The 12122-nt window shown below is 46.3% G+C and overlaps 1 protein-coding gene across 4 annotated transcripts in view; it reads right to left on the bottom strand.

Moving 5' to 3' along the window:
- The window catches only part of LOC126259339 (cysteine-rich protein 2-binding protein), a 210896-nt gene that overhangs the window by 142829 nt on the left and 55945 nt on the right, over positions 1-12122 (bottom strand). For all 4 annotated transcript variants that reach the window (XR_007546503.1, XM_049956045.1, XM_049956046.1 and 1 more), the window contains exons 3-4: positions 919-1067; positions 574-833 (exon numbers count right to left, since the gene is read on the bottom strand). Coding sequence is in view for 3 of the 4 variants with exons in the window: in XM_049956045.1 (XP_049812002.1) it covers positions 574-833; positions 919-1067 (409 nt within the window). In the remaining variant the exon portion in view is untranslated. The remainder of the gene's footprint in view (positions 1-573; positions 834-918; positions 1068-12122) is intronic.

Genomic DNA, 12122 nt, shown 5'->3' with positions numbered 1-12122 from the left:
CATGGTCAAAAAGTTAGGAGAGGTAAGTGACAGCAAGGAAATGATTAAAACATACCTGAGCAACTCACAGCCAACATTCCCATCCAAACACGAGAAAGTGAACAACTGATATCTACAATTGAGACACTGGTTGACAAAAAACAGAACCACATACAAACAACATAAACAAAGGGAGGTAATGACAGTGGCACGTAAAGTGCCCTCCGCCACACACCGTTGGGTGGCTTGCGGAGTATGAATGTAGATGTAGATGGTGATGAAAAAGGTCTGCTTCCTAATTTGAACTCTGACAATATGAAATGGATATTAAACAAAAATCATATTGTACCACATTTCCTCAGTTAGGATGTAAAACAGTATATAGTTCTGAAGTCCTTTTTGTACATACATTGTTCAGTACATCTATACTTTCAGCAGCAGTGCAGCAGTCTATAATCCTCTTCACTATTTCACATAAAATATCTACAACCCCCCCCCCCCCCACTCTCTCTCTCTCTCTGCAGAATTGCACTTTAAAAAATTAAAAAGGGTTAGGCCTACAACTGCTATATTTAGCCTGAGAGTTAACTTCACCTCTAGCTTTAAATCACTGAAGCTGCTTGGTTTACTTTCATCACCATCAAGCACTTCTTCAGCACTGAAGTTGTCTGCACTCATAAAAATTATTTCTTCTCTTGGGTTATGGCTTGTCTCCACTGTAATGTAAGCATCAGATTTCTCAGATTCATCACTCATGTGGGACAACACATCTTCTGGCAGACATGCTTGCTTCTGTGTTTTCTGTTCTGCATTACTCACTTCCTCATTTGGACGTTTCTTCCCTTTTCTTAGGTCTGGAAAAATTGTAAAAAGTTGACTTAAGGGAACATCAGCAAATTTTTCCATTTTGCAATTGGCAGCAGACAAACAAGTACTCACATATATCCATTATGAAGTAGGGTTCAAGAGAATGTGTTAAACACCACCATCCAGGTTCTTTTAGCTCCTCAGATCCAGAAGAAAAGAATTCCGGGCTAAAGTGGGATAGAGTACCTGAGACTGTCCCATACCAGTTTTTTTTCCGTGGTCTGAAACATATGGATAGTGGTAGTCTTAAATAAGGCTGTTCTTAAAAAATCACAATGTTCTGTGGTGCTAGTAGAAATAAAATCTTGTGATAGTTATATGTTAAGAAAATTGTAGTTCATACAGTCAGTCTATAGAATCCGTCATTAAAAATGCTTCCTTGAAAAATAAATAGATCTGCACTGAGAACTGTATTTGAGTAAGAATATCAATATTTACAGAAATAATACAGATTTGTACAATTTTATTAAAACACATCTGGGTGCACTGATATACCATACTTAAAAAAAATTATAACAACAAAAATAATATGACAGTACAGTACAGTACATGGATAGAAAAAAATCTACTCACCATGCAGTGGTGCGCGCGCGCGCACACACACACACACACACACACACACACACACACACACACACACACACACACACACACAAATAAGCAATAAGGAGAAAGTGAAAGCCATATCCAGACCAGAGTCCAATCCAATCAATTTACACTAGTTCAGGACGCTGACATCTTCCAAAGGGTCCACCCACCAGAAGTGGAACTGCAAAAGATGATTTAAGTCCCCTAGGTTTGCCAGGCACCACATCACAGACACTGTGGCACTTTACTCATTCATTTTACTGTTGTTTTGTTCAATACAAAGTTGAACAAATCAAAACAAGTGGCATGACAGATGTATTGCATATTAGGTCTAAATAAATGATAATTAAGCTGAAAAAACCACTCATTTGATGAAAAAGTAGATGTTACCATAGCCTGTTCCAGATTTCTATTGCCATTCCCCGGTTGAACATGCACTCCATAGCTGCTTCCTCCTTTTGGCACATTTCTTCATAGTTTACGCCTTTGCTTATGAAATCAGATACCTTATCCTTGTATGTGTTACTGTTGTTACATAAAGAGCAGTAACTGTCATGATCCTCAGAAAACTTTTGTTTCAAACCAAAACACAGAGACATTATGATTTTTTCCCCCCACACTCCATTTCCATGAAAAGCAGCAAATTATTCTTTAAACTGCAACACTTTGTTTGTCCATGCTGGTGCTGGAGAGTAAAAACCACCATGAGATATAAATGATATCCAGTCTGCATTAGGCTCTCCTATTTTCCTTTTTGCTGCTGGAAAACTTAATGATTTTTCAGTGTTTGGCACTTAAATGCAATACAGCCTGCAGTGTATGTAGTAGCCACCAGAAAGATCGCGGGAGGCGCACATTGGCACGGCGCGGCACGGCGCGTCACGGACAGTAGTTGCCGCAAGTAGAGTCCCGTCCACCAGAGGGCACGCGAGAATTCGGACGCGACCTCTGCCGGCGTAACAACAAGAACCACAACAACTCCGGCAGCACGGGCCGTGCCCAGTCAGTCAACATCGGGCATGCCTAGGACACAGTCCCGGTCTACGCTAAGTGAAGTGCGACGTAACGTGAACAGTGTTACTTCACAATTGGCGACGAGTAGGGTCGTTCTTTCGCGTGTTGCGTCGTTGTTCCGATTTCGCAGCTTCTCCACGGCATGGAGGATTTGGTACGGGTTTTGGTGGCGCAGCAGACGGAGCTCATGGCCACCATGAAACAAGTGCTTCCGGCGTTGCTCTCCACGCCGTCTGCTCCGGCGCAGTTCCCTCCTCCCTTTCCCCCGTATGACGAGACGGCGGAGGATTGGGACGCATATGAACATCGCCTTCGGCAGCATTTCCAGGCGTTTCATGTTGCCGATGCAGAGGTATGTCGTGCTCTCTTCTTGTCTTGGATATCTCCCTCGCTGTATCAAGTTTTGCGGCAGCTAGCGCCGTTGCAGGAACCCTCGTCCTTGTCTTTTGACGCATTGTGTTCATTGCTGTCTTCATATTATCGCCGCCGCACGCATGTTGTGGCGGCTAGGGTCGAGTTCTATCGATGCAAGAAACAGCCCCATCAGTCTTACCGGGCGTGGGCCGCTACCCTGCACGGTCTTAGTCGCAAGTGTCATTTTGTCACGGAGCAGTCGCGAGAGTCGTACGCCCACGTTATGGTACGCGACGTCATTGTTCGTTCGGCCCCTGGTAGGGAGGTCCGGCAACGGGCCTTGCAGTTAGAAGACCCTTCCCTCGAGGAAGTCTCACGCAGCGGGTCGACAGCTGGAAGCGTGGTGCGACGTCGCGGAGGTTCAGGGCGGCGCGGCCGCGTCCACTGTGTACGGGGTGGACGACGTGCGAGCGGTACAATCCGGCCGTTACGGCCGCTCCCGCACGGCGCGTAAACAGAATTCCGGCCGCCGGCCCCTGTTGCCGTCCTGTGCGTCATGCTATATCCATCATGATCGGTCAGTGTGCCCCCAGCGTTGGGCCGTTTGTCGCAAATGTAATAAAAAGTCACATTGCTAAAGTTTGCCGCTCAGCCACAAAAGACTCGAAGGAAGCAAGTACAGAGGACATGGCCGTTGACATTCAGGAAGTTTCATCGGGCCAGGCTCCCGACGCATCGGCACGCAAACTCTTTATCGAGGTGTCGGTTCGATCGCGCCGGTTACAACTGCAAGTAGATACGGGCGCGGCAGTTTCGTTGTTGAATGCACAAACTTATTCCGACCTTGGATCGCCCCCGTTGGCGCCAGTTTACCGGCGTCTACGCGGTTATGGTAAACAGTTCATTCCCCTGCTGGGTCAATTCACTACCGACGTGACTTACAAATTAGTCACTCGGCCTATTACTTTTATTGTTGTCAGTGATGCGAGCTCCGCTAACCTTTTTGGCCTGGATGCCTTTCAAGCCTTTCAACCATACAGTTGGTCTCCGAAGACGTTCCCTATCACTCATTGGAATCTTTGATCTCAGACTTTCCAGATATTTTTGAGGAGGGCCTGGGGCGTGTTTCCGATTTTGAAGCTCACTTAACGTTGAAGGCGTCGGCTCGCCCGCGTTTTCTACGCGCGAGGTAGATCCCCTTGGCTCTCCGCCCTCAGGTAAAGGAAGAGCTAGACCGGCTGACAGCACTAGGGGTCGTTCTTCCCGTTTCTTCCAGTGAGTGGGCTTCGCCCCTCGTTATTGTCAAGAAGCCCTCGGGAAAATTACGTCTTTGTGGCGATTTCAAGGCCACCATTAATTCCCAATTGGTGGTGGACACATGTCCTTTGCCTCGTGCTGATGAATTGTTCTCCGCCGTGGCGGAGGCCAATATTTTTCTAAAATCGATCTTTCGGAGGCTTATCGTCAGATACCACTTGATGAGGACTCCAAACGGCTGGCGGTCGTAAACACCCCGTTTGGCCTTTACCAATACCAGCGGTTGGCCTTTGGAATATCCAGTGCCCCGGCGATATTCCAGCGTTATCTTGAGCATGTCACTTCGACAATCCCTCATTGTATTAATTACCTGGATGACATAATTGTCACAGGCCGCAGCACGAAGGAGCACTTGCACAACCTTCGCACCCTTTTTCTCAAATTCAGGTCTGTGGGCTTGCGTTGCAACCTGCATAAGTCAACCTTCTTCCAACCGTCCATTGAGTATGTGGGCTACACCATATCTCGGCATGGCATCCAGCCACTAGGACGTTTGGTCCACGGTATCGTCAACCTTCCTCGGCCCACTTCGCTGAAAGAGTTACAAGCTTTGTTGGGCAAGATAGCCTATTACCACCGATTCATTCCCAGGGCTTCCACTATAGCCCACCCCCCTGTACTGCCTTCTGCACAAGGGTGTTCCTTTTGATTGTTCGCCTGCATGCGAGTGAGCATTCACCTTGTTGAAGGGCCTCCTCACGTCAGCCCCTTGTTTGGCTACTTTTGATCCCCATAAGCCGTTGGTCCTGGCTACAGATGCTTCGCAGTATGGGGTGGGGGCGGTCCTGGCCCATCGCAACGCCGATGGTTCCGAGCAACCACTGGCATTTGCGTCGAAAACGCTTAGTCCCGCGCAGGCCCATTACTCCCAGGTGGAAAAAGAGGCTTTGGCCATTGTCTACGCTGTTACCAAGTTTCACCCTTTCTTGCATGGCACGAAGTTTCAGTTAATCACTGACCATAAGCCGTTAATATCGTTATTTGGCCCCGCCTCTCAGATTCCGGATAGGGCGGCCCACAGACTACAGCGCTGGGCCTTGTTCCTCTCTAAGTACCATTATGACATTCATTTTCGCCCTACAGGACAGCATGCCAACGCCGACGCTCTTTCCCGTCTTCCGGTGGGCCCGGATCCTACGCTCGATCGAGAGGAGATTATGTGTTTTCAATTGGATGTGGCGTCCCGCCAAGCGGTTGATGGCTTCCCGATCACTAGTTCTCGAGTCGCCAGGGACACGGCGGCTGACCCGGTTCTCCGGCAAGTAGTTCGCCTCATTCAGCAGGGGTGGTCATCCCGCCCTCCGGGCCGGGCCTCGGACCCTCTTCGTAATTATTTTCTTCTACGAGACTGCCTCTCGGTCTTGGAAGGAGTTCTCCTTCTGGCTACCGATGATACAGCTCCTCGCGTGGTTGTTCCTGGAAGTTTACGCAGGGAGGTCCTCACGTTATTACATGCGGGGCACTGGGGTGTTTCCCGTACTAAAACCTTGGCTCGCAGACATGTGTACTGGCCGGGTATTGACAGAGAAATTGAGCACTTGGTGGCCGCCTGTTCCCAGTGTGCGAGCCAACAAGCATCTCCCAGGGCAGCGTTCTCTTAATGGCCCCCGGCAACCCAAGCATGGGAACGTGTTCACATCGATTTTGCGGGCCCGTTTCTCAATGGCTTTAGGCTCATTGTCATTGATGCTTATTCCCGATTCCCATATGTGGTTCGCTGCTCCTCAACCACTTCAGACGTTGCAATCCAGGCACTAGCAAAAATCTTTTCTGTGGAAGGTCTGCCAATCACCCTGGTCTCGGACAATGGACCACAGTTTATTTCGCAGACCTTCCAGGATTTTTGTAGGCGCTTCGGTATTCGGCACATTTGCTCTCCCCCCTTCCATCCACAATCGAATGGGGAAGCCGAGCGCATGGTGCACACATTTAAGACGCAGATGAAAAAGTATGTGCACGAATTTCCTGCAGAGGAAGCATTGACGTTTTTCTTGACGGCATACCGGACCACACCAATGGGAGAACGCAGCCCCGCAGAGCTCCTCCATGGGCGTCAACCTAGGACTCTGCTGCACCTCCTCCGGCCTGGTCCTCGCCAGTCTTCACACAACGGAGTATCTGGCTTTCCACTGGGTATGTCGTCTGGGCCTGGGGGTTCGGTCACAATCCACGTTGGATACCGGCGGTGGTCCTGCGCCGAAATGGCCGCCGGCTCTATACCTTGCAGGCGGGGGATCGGGTGGTACGTCGTCACCAAAATCAGCTACGTCCACGTTCGGGCACCCACCCTCCGACCTCTCGGACCCCGGCTTCCCCATTGCCGGCACCTGTATTGGTTTCACAGGGGACGTTACATCCTCTCCCCGCTGTGACTCTGCCGCACTTCGATGGTTCTCAGCCTTGGCAGCCTCCAATAGCTCCAGCACCGGCATCGCCATCTTTCGAGATGCCCCAGCGAGAGCCGGCCCCCCTAGCAGGCCCGGTTTCTCAGGGGGCTAGTTCACCTGTGGTCGTCCCTTCCCCTTCGTCCCCGCCACTGGGTCTTGCCCCTCCCGAGGTGGACCAGGATCCGGAGTTAGACAGCGTGTCGCCCGTTCTGTCCCGGGCTCCGGTTGTGGTCGTCCCTTCCCCTTCGTCCCCGCCACTGGGTCTTGCCCCTCCCGAGGTGGACCAGGATCCGGACAGCGTGTCGCCCGTTCTGTCCCGGGCTCCGGTTGTGGGACGACGGGGGCCTCTTCGTGTGGGTCACTTCCAGCCGTATTCGAAGGTTCCGGCTCGAGGGTTGGCAGATCCCCTCGACTCCGGCCATCCCATGGATGTGGAAGTCATCGCTCCTGCCCGCCGCTCCACCTTCCGACACAGTGGATCACAGTGGCTTCACCCCCCCGAAGGAGGAGGAGTGTAGTAGCCACCAGAAAGATCGCGGGAGGCGCACATTGGCACGGCGCGGCACGGCGCGTCACCGACAGTAGTTGCCGCAAGTAGAGTCCTGTCCACCAGAGGGCACGCGAGAATTCGGACACGACCTCTGCCGGCGTAACAACAAGAACCACAACAACAACTCCGGCAGCACGGGCCGTGCCCAGTCAGTCAACATCGGGCATGCCTAGGACACAGTCCCGGTCTACGCTAAGTGAAGTGCGACGTAACGTGAACAGTGTTACTTCAGTGTATTTCACCACATCTGGAAGAACATTCCACGATTACAGAGTCATTGCACACTGTTACCAAATGTGTTAATACATTTTCTTTGACATTCACAGCTTCTGGGAGTTCTCATACTGGCAATTCATGAACAACATTTACACAGAGCTCACTGGTAATGAAGCTTAGGCATGCAGAAGAGTTTAATCAAAAGTTGTAATACGGTCTTTATTTTCAAAAAATGTTTTATCTGTACTGACACACAATTCCTTCCAAACTTTTATATTTTTTACTCCCATATCACATCACATATTCCTGATTCCTCAACTGCCTTAATAATACTATCAAGAAAACCACTATTCATAATTGTCAAAATCATAATAAACTGATTGTCACCACTGCTTACACAACTCATGGATCATGCACACTTGAACATTGGAATGTGGTCAGCTACGAAGTCTTCCAACAAATCTTAACATATATGACCTTCAACATTCAGTTCCTCAAATATCTAAACTGCAACTCTCTCTTGGGTAGTCAAAGTGTTGGACTTAGCCTTTGAAAAACATAGGATACCTTCAAGAATATTCAGTCCGTATTTACATTCCTTCATGCATTTCTGAAGTGCTGTCCTGCACAGCAAAGGCATTTTTCACTTTTGCAAATCAATATGGGCTTTAGGCAATAGTGCTCTTAAAGTGAGTGCATGGACAATGTCCTCTGAATTCCAATTCACCCTTTTCATTTGACATACATCGTATTTGCACTGGTGTACAACATTTTGATAACACATTTCTTGTACTTTTGTGTCCTTTGCTTTTTCTGTCATGTCAGACGACCTTTCTACTCACTTTAAGGAAAGAACACAGCAACAGTAAGCTCATGAATAGGGTTTGTAGCTGATGGACTTACTTTCTTTCTTTCTCCTCCTCCTCTTCAGTCCCCCCCTTCACTCACTCACTCACTCACTCACTCACTCGCACACACGCGCACACACACAGACACACACCTCCCTCTTCCTCTCCCTGTCCAGTGACAGTTCCTAAAGTCACCACAACTCACTTTTGCATACTTCTTGCTTTGCAGCGTTGTGTGCAACTTCCAAGTTTCTAAGGAATGAACCAAATTTTATTGTTCCTGAGATTATTAACTAAGTACTATACAGTTACATTAATTTTTAATTATTAATCAGATAAATAACATACAAAAGCAATCAAATATCAGCCACATAATTCTCTAGAATACCTTATTTTGATAAAATTTCCAAATCAAAACTCATGTAGTTAACGAGATCTGAACTCCCAACCATCAGCATGTCGGGCAAGGATTCTATCCAGTACACTATACAGCCACTATGGCCACATTGTTATTATTAAGGCCTCAGTGCAACACACAAAATGTTCCGATATGAGTTCATTCGGAAGGTGTACTATACTCTCACATTAAAACAGTTAATATATCATGAGAATAGGAAAAAGTAAGGACTAATTCCATGAGAAATGAAGCTATAATATCCTGGAGCAAAAGCTAATAAACCTGAGCAACAATTTTATTTCCTACACAGTCTAGCAAGTCATTTACTGTCGCAGAGTAATCAAGTACTGAAAAAAAAAAAAAAAAAAAAAACCACACACATTAAATTTACATGAATGAATTTATTTTAAAGGTAATTTTTGAGTTAAAATTATTTTCAGTGTTATTGATGCACTGACTTCTCACGTTTTCACTTGCATCTCTGCTTTCTGTAATTTCTTTCCCATGCCAGTTTGGAATATTTACACTGGGCATTGCTGTAGGTAGTAGCTTATTTATTGAAGCTAACCTTAGAAGTTCACTTCTCAAATCTCATTCATAATCTTCAGGTTGAAAATGAATTGAATGCATATGTGCAGTTTCCACATTCACTTTGTCCACACATTTGTATTGAACTATCCATTCACATTGCAAGTGCTCACCTTTTAGAAAACCATGGTAAAAGATGTTTGTCATTTTTGAGCTGTATTAATGTATTTTACCATGGCAAAATTGCAGTGATATTCGCTCATGACTGATACAAAATGAGTTATTTTCTCTGGATGCAGACCACGACTTCTGTGTTATGCTGAAAGCATAGCCATGACAGTCCTCAAAGTGAAATCAAGACATGCAAGAGCATCTGGAAATTTTTTGCTCACAAGAGACCAGAATGCCCTACCCCTTCTACATTCCTTGGCTACACCATTGGTGGTAGCTAGTGGAGGCAAGGCTTTGTTATACAAGATGCCTGTCTTATGAGTCTCAGATTCTGTATTGGTGGACAACAGGAGACCTTGAGGTGTAGTTACATCTTCTGTAATACAAGGTCTGTTCTAAAAATCCCAAAAAATTGTCCACAAAATTTTTCTAGCTTACCTTTTACTTACTGTGCATTGTCTCTGTCGAAATACTCTTCTCCACAATTGGTACACCACACCCAACACCATTTTAACTTCTGGAAGCAGTCTTGGTATGCCTCTTGCTGGGTCGCACAAAGCGCTGTCTGCGAATTTTCCATTATATTGTCTATCATTGCAAATCTTTGCCCTTTCAATGGGGTTTTCAACTTAAGAAATAAAAAAAGGCTGCTGGGGCCAGGTCTGGAATGTACAGAGGATGAGGCAGCACAGTGATTCCATTTTTTATGCAACAGTCACGCACCAACAGGAATGAATGCATACATGCCTCCTCTTGGTGCAAGAGCCATGAATTGTCTCACCACATTTCAGGCTGTTTCCTTCACACATTTTCTTGCAGGCATCGCAACATATCTCTCAGCATGGCGCTGACATCTGACCTGACGAGCTTTTTAGATCTTGGTAATGTTTCCGACCCATTGTGAAAATTTAACCTTGGTCTCAACATCATAAACATAGACCCACACCTCTTGACCAGTTAAGATTCTCTTAAGGAACATCTCATTCTCATTTGTACACTCAAAGAGCTCTTCACAGACGGCAAAGTGAAGGTGTTTCTGGTCTTGACTCATAAGCCGTGGGACGAACTTGGTGGCAACATGATACATTCCAAGATTTTGTGCCAGAATTTCACGAAATGATCCAACTGAAATGTTACATTCTTCTGTAACCTCTCAGACAGTAAGTCTTAGATTGGCATTCACAATTTCATTGACTTTTCTGGCATGAGCGTCATCAGCAGACGTTGAAGGGCACCCTAAACGAGGATTATCTTTAGCTTCCGTCCGGCCATTTTTAAACCATATGAACCATTTGTAACACTGAGTTCGGCTTAAGCACTCATCACCGTAGGCTTTCTACATCAACTGGTGTGCCTCTGTAAAAGTTTCATACAAAATTTAATGCAGATGTGTTCTTCTCTAACTCTGCCATCTTGAAACTCGCAAACTTTGCGACACACAACATTCTACACAATACAGCACTGAAAAATAACTAACAGGCATACAACAATAAAACTTGAAAAATAACTAACAGGCATACAACAATGAAACTTCAGACAGTTACACATTAAACACAGGCATATGCAGGGATGTCAACCGCATTTCGCTCCAACACACCATTGGTGTGAAATTGTGAATGTTACGGGAATTTTTTGAACACACCTTGTATTAGTTGTCCATTGTCAGTTGCTATTGTGATCAAGTGGTTTACGCATATGCAAACCACCATGTCTGGCATCCAACCCATGTATTGACTACAGGTTTGCATTCACACTGTCATGCTGTCGGAGCATCTCGCAGGTGTGTGAAGCGACACTGGCATAGGCCGTCAGCTGCAGAAGATGCAAGAGAATTTGGTGGTGGCACCCACGGAGCATCTTGACAGGGCTGCATTTATTACATATGTGGTCTAGTACATACTCGGATAAAGCGAAATACCCTCCTCCATTGTCATTTCTTTCATTATCTTCTGTGTCTGCTCCTTCAAGCAACAGCTCAATCTCAGCTATCAACTGGGGATGGAATGAGGTTGATGGAAAGTGCTGGATGCTGTTGGGTTCACAAAACTGCAGGGAACAAAATAGATGAAAATTGTGGACTACTGTCTGTCACAATCATTCAAATTCCTTCAAGATCATGATCATAGGCAAGGTGCAAATGGGAGATCTGATTATGGTGGACCACATATTTACAACATAATTCTGCAAAGCACCGATAGGTACAATGCATATTAGTTTAAAAATGGCCCCAAAAAATCTATGTTTTCTATTACTCATGTTTCATGAAGCAGGCCAAAGAGCAACTGATTGTGGAAGCACAGTCTGGTTCTCAGTGGATCTCTGACAGCTTCAGATTCTGTGTTCTATATTTCAATTATCACCACACATGGTGCCACACTAGAATTTTCATCTGTTTGTTCCCCAATCATTCTTAAGGAGTACTAGTCTGAAATGCCTGGTGAAGATTTTTTTTAATTTATTTAAAACACACTCCATCACAATAATTATAGTAGTACGTGTGTGTGTGTGTGTGTGTGTGTGTGTGTGTGTGTGTGTGTGTGTGTGTGTGTGTGGTGTAATGTTGTCATTGTACGATGGTGGTGATGAGGATAATGATGACGACGACGACGACCATGATAGAAGGGAGAGGGTGAAACCTGGTGCCGGCACATAGCCTACTCCTCGCGAACAGCACCAAGGAGGTCACCAAGCGCTTAATGTCCCTGTCTCTTCATGAGAAACTGTGAAAGGTTTGATATTTAAACCAGAACATTGTCGCAAAGTCTGGCGATCAGGAACTTTACACCACCACCCCTCCTCCCACTGCCGGCCAAATACTAGCAGTGAAAATTTTTTCCACCATCAGGATTCAATCCAGCTTACCTCTGGATTGAGCGACACAGCAGAAATTTGCGAGAGAAAAACTT

The sequence above is a fragment of the Schistocerca nitens genome, chromosome 5 (genome assembly GCF_023898315.1).
Source record: "Schistocerca nitens isolate TAMUIC-IGC-003100 chromosome 5, iqSchNite1.1, whole genome shotgun sequence".
Taxonomy (NCBI): domain Eukaryota; kingdom Metazoa; phylum Arthropoda; class Insecta; order Orthoptera; family Acrididae; genus Schistocerca; species Schistocerca nitens.
This window is presented reverse-complemented; position numbering and strand designations above follow the sequence as displayed.